General features: G+C 52.3%; 1 protein-coding gene across 7 annotated transcripts in view; it reads right to left on the bottom strand.

The window, feature by feature from the left end:
- The window catches only part of CACNA1E (calcium voltage-gated channel subunit alpha1 E), a 139,368-nt gene that overhangs the window by 80,394 nt on the left and 46,088 nt on the right, over positions 1-12,886 (bottom strand). For 4 of the 7 annotated variants that reach the window (XM_061345582.1, XM_061345578.1, XM_061345576.1 and 1 more), the window contains exons 1-2: positions 9,301-9,425; positions 8,718-8,857 (exon numbers count right to left, since the gene is read on the bottom strand). In XM_061345582.1, coding sequence (XP_061201566.1) covers positions 8,718-8,857; positions 9,301-9,393 — 233 coding nt within the window. In that variant the 5' untranslated portion in view covers positions 9,394-9,425. Of the gene's footprint in view, positions 1-8,717; positions 8,858-9,300; positions 9,427-12,886 lie in introns of those variants that run through there. The other 3 variants (XM_061345577.1, XM_061345575.1, XM_061345581.1) reach the window with 2 other exon arrangements.

Genomic DNA, 12,886 nt, shown 5'->3' on the forward strand with positions numbered 1-12,886 from the left:
AAGGGGTGGGAAAAGGCGTCTGCAGCCCCTGCCCTGACTCCAGCCAGGACTGAGCATCTCCAGGCCAGAAATACTCCCGGGCTGGATGCAGGCTCCAACCCTTCTTCCAAGGGCTTGCTGATACAAGCCCAGCTAGAAGGCTCCTAGCAGCCCAGCAGGATTGACAGCTCTCTCCTACCACCACAGAGCAACATGAGCTATAGTCCTACACAGCCAGGCAGAGTGACAGAGGTGGAGCCCTCACAGCTTCCAGCCCCATGACACATCTCCTCCCCAGGGCAGGACCACCACCTGAGGCACTACTGGTCCAGCACCGCAGTGGGGAGCAGAGTGCCCTGGCTGCAAAGTCCTCCGCTAACCCAGATTTGTTTGAAGGGCTCAGGAGCTGTCCCGCTGAGCCTCCAGGCAAGGTTCAGGCGATTTCAGGGCACTACTTCCCAGCGCTCTAAATTAGCTGCTAAGAATGGGACTCCTCTGTGGCAAGGTGACATGCTCATTGTCCTTGCTGGGGGACCAGGGACACCATGAGCTCTTTCAGAAGCAGGTTTGGACAGATCACCAGTGAGGTGGCTGCACTGCAGACATGTCTACTGACCAATGACCCACCACTATGAAACAGGTGCTTGCGCATCCTTTTGCAGCTCCTGGTGAGGGCGGATGCACTAGGAGCACACATTGCTGGGGCAAACCCATCCATCCCAGAACCACAGGGCATCTCAAGGACTGACCAGCTAACAGTAAATACAACACTCAAACCACACCCTCCTGCTCTGGACTTCAGCATCTCACCCGTTAACAGCTTATTAACACTATAAACATGCTGGGGGCTGTTTGGGGTGGTTTTCTTTTCAGCGCGCCACCCATATCACCCTGCACGACCCATTTCTGATTTACTTATTGACATATCTTAAGGCTTCTTGCAGCTCCTCTGGATGCACAGCACAGAGGTGAGACTCGGGCTGTGACAGACCCTTGTGCTGACACAGGGCAGCAGCTCCGGTATCTGTAGAACAATTTAAACCCTTTTCGATCATTTACAATATCTATGTCTGATGTGCTAATAATTATTCTTTATTTTTAGGCAAGGACCCAAACTAAAATTACATCTCACCATCCAAGTTATTTGAAAAAAGCTGCCAGATTGGGCTATAAAAATCCCAATGATCTCATGCTTTTCATCATATGTACTAGAGAAAAAAGAAGGGAAAAAAAGTGAAGGCGTTTTTATAGGTCACCCAGGCAAAGGGGTTAGTTTTACTTTTCAGAGGAAAGGGGGAAGAGACACTTCAGGTGGAGAAAAGAGGAGCTATTGGAAGAATGCAAATGAGAGAGGAGGCAGGATGGGAAATATATGCAAATCCCCAAAAGTATAATTGAATAGTGAGCAACCACTGGCAGACAAAAACATACAAGGAAGGGGGGGGGAATGCAATGCATTGTGTTTGCAACCAGGATGATTGTTTTATTTATTTGCGGGTTCTGGAGCAAGCTCTCACTGGACCAAACGCACTTGCAGGCTTTGGGCTGGCTGCATTGCTCAGCCCTCAGGCACTGCTCCAGCTTGCAGCAGCTGAGCAAAGCACACACCCTCTCTTCCAGCTGAAGACCTGCACCTATGGATTTCTCTTCCCAGGGGAGAAAAAGAAAATGGGATAAATCACATTTAAAATTACTCTCTGCTCTATGGGACTCAGCAGAGTAAACCATGAGCTATGTTCAAAGACCCTGCCTACACAAAGCTCTTTTACTAGCACAGAGCAAGCACCAAATTTGGGCACTATCACACACTACAGCACCCACTGTGCCTCCACTGCCCATGCCAGGGGCTGCACATTGCACCCACTCCAGTCCCAGTCTTCCCATCAGGAGCAGCACCAGCAACCCTGAAGCCTCAGCCCTTGGGGGCAACACACAAAGCTCAGGGCATGCTGCAGAGGACTTCACACCAGGGACAACAAGCAAAAGCTGAACCCCCAGATAATCAGATCAACCTTTGATTGTATCCCTTGACCGCTGCCATCAGGGACTGCTGCAGAGTCACATGCAGACAAACTGTCCCAGCAAAGGGCAGCTCCAGGGTGTGCTGGGTGGAGGGAGGGAGAGATCAGCTCAGACAGACTAATCTCAGCTCAAAATCTAGGGCAGGGAGGGTGCTGGCTGGCTGGCTGACGTGCAAATTAATATTTATAATTAAGTGGAAAGGCCCCCGAAGGCTTGCACTGCCACCTGACTTTACGAGGGAGACTACTTCATAATTAATACACTGGTCAAACGGCTGATGGAAAGTAAGTTACCTGATGAATTTACCCCATTCTTGCCCTTTTCTGCTGGTGAATCAATCCCTTCCTCTGTGCAGACAGCATTACGAGCAGTAGGGTGTACTCTAGGCTCTTGGGTCCAAACCCTGCCCAAGGCAGGGCCAGTGGGATTGGGACATCCACCCAAGCAGAATGCAGTGGTCCTGCTTTGGGGATGCCAAGGGACAGAGACACCAGGTCTAAGTCCTGCCCCCAGCAGAGTTCAGAGCAACCTCAAAGCCTCCATCATCTTTTCTTACTCTTTCTAGGTTTTGGGGCCATGACACAAGTGGATTGCACTGCTGCAAAGCCGCTGATCCTGTCTTTCCCAGAAGCTTCAAGAGCCCTGAACTGAGCATCAATGACACCCTGCAAGGTGTGATGAGGATGAGGGACAAAAGCTGCCTTCACTAGCCTTTGATCTGGGGTATGAAATGACCTCTCAAGGCTATCTCTTCCTGGAGAAGCCCTCAGGGTTTGGTGCATGAAGGAGCATCCTCTCTGCACCCTGTGAGCTGGCCAAATCCTGCACCTGCCTCCTGCCTCCAGCCCCCATGACACCTCTCAGTGGATAAAGGATTTGGCAGAGAGAGATGATGGTGAAACTGCATTTGCATATACATGACCTGGTGGAAACCTAAAGTCATTGCCAGGAGGCTGGAGAGAGCTGGTCCTGCAAGAGAAACATAGTGCTGGCAACCATGTACTACAGCACAACCTGTCTGAACTCATGCCAAAGGAGAAGTCTGAGACCCCAAGTATACCCACACAAGCCTGGGTGACACCTCCTCCCATAAGGATGTGGTGGAAAATAACCCCTTTCCTCCTCCCTCAAGCCAGACTTTTACCCCACAGCTCCTCTCCTGGAGCAAGATCTATGGCAGCGCAAAGTAGTGGTGCACAGGGACTTTGTAGTTCAGCCCAATGCTGTGCCCCCTGGGCTTCTGAGGGCTTCACCCCATCCTGGGAGCTCTGTAGGAAGGATGCTGGGCTGCAGAAGGAGCCCCTAGGGACTGCATGGCGCAAAGGGGTGCCTGGGAGGGGAGGCAATGCCCGCAGGGACCAGCAGCCTGTGGAAGAGACTGACTGACTCCAGAGCACAATGAACGGCTGCAGGACACCAGCCTCTGGGGAAGAGGAACTGGGAATGACAGGGCCAAGCACATGAGCAGCATCAAGCTGGATCCTGTGCAAGGGCAAGGCGGGATGCCTGTCTCCCCGAAGACAGAGCCATGGATCTGCGTGCCCAGGGGTCTCCCCGTGTGATCCCCTCCACCCACTCTCAGCATGGTAAAGCTTTTCCCTTCGTCACCCACCCCGTCCCCTCACTGGGCTGGGGAAACAGCACTTTGTACAAGGTGCCAATGTCAGGCACATCCCGTCACCGTGGCATATGGCACATGAATCATTTACAGAGCTGGGGAATTAATTATTCATCCTAACGAAAGACCAAACACTTTACTAATTGTCCTGGAAGGAAAGGGCTGGGAAGGCGGTGGGAGATGGGGCAGACATCAGGTTGGAAACCAGCACCATTTATGAAAGGAAAAGGATGGAAGAAGAAAAAAGTTGTTGGATGGGATCAAAACATTGCTCCACTTTTAGAGCTGGGGTTGTCTCTTCACTGTCTTATCCTGTTGGACAACACTCCTTGTAATGGTACAGGCTCCAGCAGAATAATCATGTCAGGATGTTCCACTTGTGCTCTGATTTAACGCTTGCTCTCCAAGCCTCATATCCACTCCCCCAGGCTTCCTTGCCTGGAAGTGCGCTGTACTCCCTCGATTAGGAAAATAGGTGTCAGCACTGGGAGAAGAGCTTCTTCCAACCTCAGGTGTGCACGTGTACATATGTGTGTGCTCTTGCACATGCATGGGGTGACAGGCATACTGCTGGGGGGCAGCACCCCAAACCACAAGGAATATTCATCTACTGCATCCCCTGCTCCATCTCTGAACCATCAAGATAAAAAGACCACCACCTAAGACACACAGAACTTGGGTTGCACGAGGTGCACTAACTGCCACAGGGTAAATTGTCTTTGCCTCTGCCATGGGGGAGCTCAGGGGAACTGCAAAAAGGGCAACAAGGCACTTTCCAGGACAGCATTCTCAAAATCCAGACAGCACCACAACAAACCAGCCTGCCCTCCTCGTCCCCATGCTCACGTTGCAGCTCTGCAGCATGGAGGGAAGCAGCCATCTAGGAACCGCTCTCTTCTGCTTCACCCCAGCCACAGCAGAAAATGAGGGCACGAGCATGCACAGGATTTCACTGAGGAGGCCAGACAGAGGCTGGGCTCATGACTGCCACTTGCATTTGTAGGTTTTTGGGACAGCTGTCCAGACTTGGAGAGCCAGGCTTTCCTCTGCTGGCACAGGCTGGTACCCATCCAGTCAGCTCTGCCTTTGCTAAGGGCACAGCAGGCACCACCTGTGATCACTCATTCCTGCCTTCCCTTGGCCACGCTCCACCCCACAAAATCCCTTAATGAAAACCACAGTGCCCAAGGGCTTCACAAAAGGCATCCAGGTGTAGCAGCTATTATTAAACCCTCCAAAAAACCCTGATGCCAGCTCTTCCTTTTAATGACCCTGGTGTATTTATCCTGGTTTTACAGCGCTGCTTCCCTGACTTCAGAGCAGCACAACTTCACAAGGGCCTTTTGATTCACGTTTTGGTTATTCCCCATTGTGAGAAGTGTTCCCCCACCCCTTCACCTCTCACATAATGTATTATTGTATTACTGCTGCAACTGCTATAAAAAAAAGCGAACTCAGTGCTATGATGCTCAGGCATTGGAGTGTGTGAAGCACACACCCACCTGGATACTTGCAGAGGCAACTTTTAACCCTTCTTTTTCCACAAGCACCTTCAAATATGGTGTGGGACAAGGCAGGCTGCTGCAGGGTCCTCGTTCTCTGTTCATTACACTAGTGGCACCTGGGGAGCAGGGAGCTGATTGATGCTTTAGTTGCTGATGGCTGAAGCTCCTTCAACCCTCTTAGGACCACCAGTTAGGAGGTCTCCAAGCACCCACTGCCCTTTCCGTTTCAGAGCAGTTTTCCACTTTTTGGTCCAGGACATGCTGCATGTATGAGTACAGCTTCATGAGTACAGCTTCAGCACCTGGACAGCTCTGGTTCATGCATGGGCAAGGCGAGCATCCCCAAGAACCAGAGGAAACAGACATTCCCCTCCCTGGCTCTACCTCAAAAAGAGTGAAGTTATTTTCTGCATGCTTTTGGATAAAAATTTTTAGCTGAGGAAGAACAGGCTGTTTTTTCAGGCAGCAATGATGATTTGGAAACCACAGGTTATAAACAGAGCAGGTTTACAAATGTGACTATTAGTTCCCCAGTGGAAGCTTTAGCATCACGGAGTTTTAGGTGGGCGTTGATTTCCGTTAAAGATGCAAAAATCTGGATTTATTGACACAAGAAGCAAACACCAGTTGAACCCAAGTCAGTGCCATCTATTCCTGTACAGGGTCGTGAGAACCTGCTCACAGCAGTAGCCCCTCATGTGGCTAATATACATGCCCAGGATATTCTCCTGCTAGGGGAAACCCCAACACAGTATCTGGGACCATGATGCCACCTGCATTAAACACCTCTCACACCAAACATGTCATAAAAAGTAAGTGCAGAAAGGAAAAATCCCCCTGTCACACTTGGAGGGACAAGGCCCAGTAAGCATGACGCTGGGTCTCTCTGGGTCCATTAGGGATGGATCCTGGAGTGGGATCCTGCTCACACAGATATCCTCTGGTCCATCATCACGGGATGCATCAGCATCCCTAACAGGTCAGCACATCCCAAGGCAAGCACTACCTTACACTACAGATGCTCACAACATCCCCTCTGCCACAGCCACGGCCTCTTGTTAAGTCACGACAAGATCCTAACCACATAATTCTCCCTAGCTCGACGGTCCCTGTACAGACATTCCCACATTTATCAAACGTAAAGTTTTAGTCCACAAAGATGATCCTGAACCCACTGGTCGCCCGCACACATCCCCCGTGCAGACTTCACCGCCCGCCTTACGCAACCGACACAGCATGAACCGCCAAATGCAAACCCTCTCCCACAAGCTGTTTGCAAGTCATTTGCCAGCCAAGGATTATTTGCTGAAGAAATTTGCCAATAATTCAGCAGATCAAACAGACGAGTTTCTTGCAAGGGAGTCACAACCACAGCACTGAAGAGCAGCAGCTCTATCAGCACCACACAGCAAAAGCAAGAGCTGAACAGCCCAGAAGAGCCTATGACCTCAGCCAGCTGATCCCCCAGTGACCCAACCCTCCCCAAAACTGGTCTATGGTGAATATTTGTGGATTGCCTACTTCGCCCATCATACAACAGAATCTGTCCCAAAAGGCCAGTGAGCTCATGCCAGCAGGCACCGGCACTTCTGGTGCAAAGCCAGCAGGTAACTGGGCATTTCTTGGAGAGTGTTTCATCCTGCTGGCAAAACATTAGGATGTGAAGGGATAGTAGTGAAGCAGACCCCAGAGGGCTGCCCCCTGTAACTGGCAGTATCGGGGGACCCAGGCACCTCCTGGCAGGACGGCTGGCACAGTGCTAACAGTCCTTCATGGACAATTGATTCCCTGGCACAGGGCCCAGCTGGGCGCGGCACTGAAAGGAGCTGGCAAGGCTTTCATGAGTGAGTAATTGCTGAATGCTGACTCAGCATCAGCTCGGTTACAGTCAGCTCACCCAGAGCTGTGGGGAGGGCAGGGAGAGGTCTGTGGCAAACCCGCCCTCACAGCCCAGTGCTTCCCCTTGGCCCAGGTTCTAAAGGATGCGCGGGCCAGGAGACAGCCAATGGGCATTTCCCAGTCACCCAACCACTTTCCTTACACTCAGCAGCATCACAGCTGCACAGTGAGGCCAGAACATACTCTCTTGTTGCTAACCAGAGGTGGCATGTGCCCCATGCTGTTCCTAGAGATGTGACCACTTTTGCTCAGCCCAGGAGCTGTGTCTGGTTGCTTGCCCCACAAACCTGCCTTGCCTTCAGAAGCCGTCCCCTGACAGTCACTCTGCAGATGCAGAAGAGCCAGCTACATCTTGTGTGATGGTTGCACCAGCTGGTTGCACCAGCCAGTTTGCTACCCACTGAGAAGCACCACCCCACCACCAGCACACCAAGACATCCTGCCTTCATAAGCAGATATGGTCCCACCTCCCAGCAAGCCCATCCAGATCCGCACTGGGCCAAGGGAGTCAAAGCGTTCCCGGTCATGTTCTCCTCAAGCCTACTTTCAGGCACAGTCCCAACCTGAATCTTTCCACTATGGACAAGCAGCACCCATCACTACATCCTCAGCAACACCAGGCTCAGCATCCCCCTTCCTCCCCCAAATACCCAAACAGGCGTCTTGTCTCACATGGTGCCACCACCCTAGAAGCCAAGGGACAGGACTGTGCAGCAAACAACTTGGGAGACCCCAGGTATCTTGCCTGGGTCCTATGCCTCAGTTTCCCAGACATCCCCACAGCTTCTTTGTACCTCCCAAAGCTCATGAGGTGCTTGGATGTCTACAGGCTCCCTCTGTATGCAGCAAACTAGCTTCTCTGAAGGTGATCATTGGCATGCAAAAAGAAACAGCTGCAATCCAGGCACCCCTTCCCAGGGCCCCTAGGTGGCTGCAGGCACTCACCTACTCCCTCCACAGAGTGAGTGGCCCAGAGGAGTCACCCTGGGGGACTTCTGCTCAAGGCAAATACCACTGTTGTCTAACTGAAGCCCAAATGCCTCTAGTTGGTTCTGTGTCACCAGCACAGCTCATCACACTGCAAGCAGGACTCAAATCTGGGCCATGTCCCTGGCAATGACACCACCAGTGACACAACCAGCACCCGTGAAGCTCTGTGTGCTACCACCCCCAGCGTCACTGCTGCATACTGGGACACTGAATGAGCATCACCTGGGAACATGGCCCCACCCAGACCTCATTCCTAAACCTCCAGCACCAGGCCAAGGCTGGAAAGTGCTTGGGAAGACCAGAAGAGAAGATATTTTTGCCCTCACCACGTAAGGTTTGACCAAAACCTCTCCCAGATTACATCCAGTTGCTTATCAAGCCATGCTCCTACCTTGTCCTCACCCTGCCCCACCCCCAGAAAAGTGACAGATGCCAGGCCACCAACTGAGGAAGCTAGACATGATACCCTCAGAGCCAACCCTCCTCCTCATCTGATGGGGAATCATGTCTCTCCACCAGCTGCCCGCAGCAAAGCCAACACAGGAGCACCCAGCACAGGGATCCATCCTCCCCTCCCTCTTTGGGATGAAGAAACAACAGCAAACCAAGGCCTTGGACCACATTCTGGAGTTTGTGTCCCTACTAGGACGAGCGCCCATGCCCAGCCACCCATCCCCACCACAGGCCCCACAGTCCTGACTCACCCGCTGAGGACTACGATGAAGTCCATGACATTCCAGCCATTGCGCAGGTATGAGCCCTTGTGGAAAACGAACCCCAGGGCCACAATCTTAATCCCAGCCTCGAAGCAGAAAATACCGATGAAGTAGGGCTCCGTCTTCTCCTGCCAGAGGGAAACAGAGTGACATAGTGAGAGCTGGAGATGGGGCAAACACAGCACCAGCCATTTCATATTTACCCCACTCACGTCCCATCCCATCTTCCCCAGCCCCATCCTCTTTTGGGAGCTTTCACAACCCTTCCTCAGCCAGCATCAACCTTGGAAATAAAAACAGGGTGACTATGACTCACCCAAGTTTCCCAGTCCCCCTTCCCTATCCCACTTTTTTAGGGGCTTAAACCTTCTTGAACCCTTTCCATAGAGGAGTATGTGACAGCAGCCCCAGGAACACTGGAGGATCTGATCCCAGAGGAAACCTCCCACTGTCCCACCCTGAAATCAGAAAAAATTGGCTAGGAGAACAGGTTGGCTCCCCTTGGTTGATGACCCCTCTCACCCTCCATATCCCCCAATGTAGGCTGGAGAGAAAGGACACGGGTACTTACTAATCTCCGTGACATGGGTGTCTTGTCATCCTCGGGGAGGTGCTGCTCGAGGGCTAGCACGATGCAGTTGGCAATGATGGTTGCCAGGATCATGTATTCAAAGGGAGTGGAGGGGAGTTAAGGAGCAAAGAAGAGGTAGATGATGTCCCCAGCCCACCGCTGCCCACCCTTCATTTCACCTGCTCATCAGCCACCACCACCGCTTTGCCCACAGGAACATGCATACACAGAGCCCAGGTTTTGCCTCCTGCTGCTCCCAGCCAGGAGGGTGAAGCCCCATTGGTGCTCTTTGGAAGTGAGAGGGGTGACAAGAGAACTGAGAGCCCCCAGGATGTTCCTCGCTGAGCCTTTCTTGATGAGCCTTATCACCTTCCCAAGTTCATGGGACATTAACCTTTGCTGGGACTGCGAACATTCTTAGAAGAGAGACGCAGCTTGTGCTGAGGGTCCAGAGGATGGACACAAGTATGAAGGTGGACAGCCAGGGTCTGACCAGACAGGGCTTCATCTTGGAAACGGTTTGGCATGGTCCCTGACAGCGTCAGGGAAGTCCTCCCTGGCATGGCATGGTGGTGGCCATGGTCAGCATGTTTCTGCATGCCATGTTCTTGTTGCCAGCCTTCTCTATTCCACCATGAAGAAGCAGGAGATGGGGCTTTGGAGGAAGGGAGGAGGGCAGGTCACAGGCTGTCAGCAGCTCTGGTTCTAAAGCATCCCTGTGGGAGAAATCATCTGCACAGCTCAGGGAGGACAGAGCTTCCCTAGCAGGTCCTGGGGATCTGAGGTGGATCAGCCCACTCCGTGCCCAGCACTGGCAAGGTGGTCATGCCCTGGGAACCAAGGGTCTCTTGCCAAGCATGCTGCAGGTGGCAGGGTGAGACCAAGCAGTGCTCAGGAGCTGTGGAGCACCAGGCTGAGCATTCACAACTGAACTGATGGTGCCTGGGTCTGAGCTTCAATACAGGCAGGGTGGAAACTCCCTAAGGAGACATCAGAGCTCAGCGATACTTCACGAGACCACAAGGATCAGCAGTACCTTATCACCAGGATCTGGCTGGACCCTTACGAGCATCCTAAATCCTACAGCCATGCCTAGGGTTTGCAAACCCTTCTGTGGGAGTTGGCATCTGAGGACCTGAGTGAGTGGGAAGGGGTGGGCAGAGAAAGGGCAGGCTGATGACCAGGAAAGCATCCAAAACTCAGCCCCCTCCTGCCTTTTGATTCACAGGATCTGCTGGGAGCAAGGTGGGGGCATGTAGCTCCCTCCTGTTGCCTGGCCCAGTGCCAAGCCCTAAAAACAAAGCAGTTCCAAGCAACAGAATGGACCCATCTTTCTGACTTCCCATCCATCTTTACCACACCTTTGCAATAAAAGAAAGCCCTATTGTTCTCAAAAACAAAATGAGGTGAGATTCATCAACAAGCAGCACACCCATTTTCCATTCCTTCCACGCCAAAAAATCCCAGCTGTATTACTGTCACCACTGGCATCAGCAGTCACCCCAGGATGGAACTGCCACCATCCCAAGGCTTATGTCTGTGGAAATCAGATGTGATACCACTTGGGATGGATTTTTCCATAAGGACATCACCCATGCTCCCACCATTCCCAAGCTGGTAGAAGGATCAGCAACCCAGGTGAGCTCTTTCACACGGCACTGGGCTTCTCCAGACCCATCAGCTTCAGGTCCACACCTCTCAGGCCAGGAGGAGCCAAAAGCCCGTGCCATCACCTCAGGGAAAGGGGATACTTTTCTTTTTTTCAACCTTGCTTTTTGTGCACTGAAGCCACTGACTACAGCAAGATGCTTTAAACCAGCAGCCCTGAGCCTGTGTGCAAGAGAAAACATCCCAGTGCTGGCCATGAGTGTGGGAAACTTAAACCACGAAGTGACCCTGGTGGCAGCAACCCCAGCAGCAGCGACCCTGTTTACCCTGTGGCACATGGGCAAGGTGGAAGTGGGGCTGGGCATCAGAGCAGTTCCCCAGAGGGCTGTCCAGGAGGGGTAGCCAAGGAGAGCCTGCAGGAGCTGGGATTTATTTAGCCCAGTAGGAGGAAGAGCCAGGAAGGATTCAGCCAAGGCATTTAAAAGGCCACTCAGTGAAATTAATGGTTGGTAAGTTAGAGGCAAACCAAAAGAGAGAGTGCTACAAAGCTCACTTAATGTGGGCTCAGACCTCTTAACACAAGCAAGGACTTCATCGCACAACTCCTGCAAAAGCCACATACTCTCCCTGCTTCCCACCTCTAGCTGCACGCTTCAGCTGATACTCAGACTGCAGCGCTTGGCCCCAAGCCACTGGCCTATTTGGGGTCTTTTTGTTTCATTTTCCTGAAAGTCTGATAGCAATTAGCACAGGCTTAAAAGAAAACAGCGTGTTAGTGGGGCGGTGCAGCCAGCTCCCCAGGCACCAGGCACATTTGCCTAGATGAGAAGTGTGGGAACTGCACAGTCCATCTGTGAGCCCCAGGACATCTACCCTGCCAAGCATCCTGTGCTCCTTACCAACATGCTGGGCATCTACCCCTGCATCCTCCCTCCTGTTGCTGCTAGTCCCACAGGGAAAACACCCAGGTGGGAAAAAACCAACTTCTTCAAAGCCAGCAGTGAGACAGCCCAGCCTGGCAGTGGCTGGGGGGCTCAGAACCACCTCTAATGGACCACCTCTAATGGACCACTTATATTTCCTTGCTGGTTCTAACATCTGTCTTGACAGTGCATGGACAGTACACACTTGTCACAGCCCCAGCAAGAGACCACATCCCTGCTCCACCTCCAGTGAGCATGTGGTACATGGTTTGGCAGATATTAAGCCTAAGCAAAACAGGGAATTGCTACCTAAGCAGCAACCTAAGCAGGAGCTCACAGCCGAAAGTGACTCTCCAAGCCCTGGTAGCCCTGTTTTCCAAGGACCAGAGCCTGGGTTAACACATCTGGAGCTGTGAAAGAGCTGCAAGGCATCAACCCCATGGACAGAAACCCCAGTAGCCCCAGCTGTGCCAAGTTTTGCAAGGCCAAAGGTAAGAAAACCCTCCCCAAGGGACAGCAGGAACACCTGGCTGAACTAGGGGAAATTTTATCTACACATCTTACTTCTGCCAAGCAAGCATCCCCCCCAGGCTGGGGTTGGAGACCACTGGACAACGCTCTGTCACTCCTTTGTTTACTCTCTCATTATATGTCTAACTACACAACCTTCCAGCCACCTGAACCACAGAGTAGCACTCTTTTCCCTGTGAGCCCAGTAATGAAAGCCCATATCCCTCCAGCCTTCTCTTCCTCCTTTGTCTGGCTTCTCCTGGAGGATCATTAGGGAGCCGATAAAAATAGGTTTTCTTATTGATTTATCTCCTTTGCCCAACACTCTCCCCCCTGCACTGTTGACTTGTTTCCTTAGCAACTCGGCCAGTCCCAGTGCACACCACACCTGCAGCTCCATGCTTCCCTCCCAGTGCCTTTGAGGTGGAGAAGGTTCCCCCAGGCCATGTGGAGATCCCCATACCCAGGCCCAAGCCCACTGGAGTAGGCACTGCTGATAACCCAATGACTGGAGCTGGAGCTCTTTGGAGTGTCTGGCAGGAGCT

The sequence above is a fragment of the Neopsephotus bourkii genome, unplaced genomic scaffold, assembly GCF_033783945.1.
Source record: "Neopsephotus bourkii isolate Nb327-2 ecotype Australia unplaced genomic scaffold, CSIRO-AGI_Nbou_v1 NB_234, whole genome shotgun sequence".
NCBI classification, from domain to species: Eukaryota; Metazoa; Chordata; class Aves; order Psittaciformes; family Psittacidae; genus Neopsephotus; species Neopsephotus bourkii.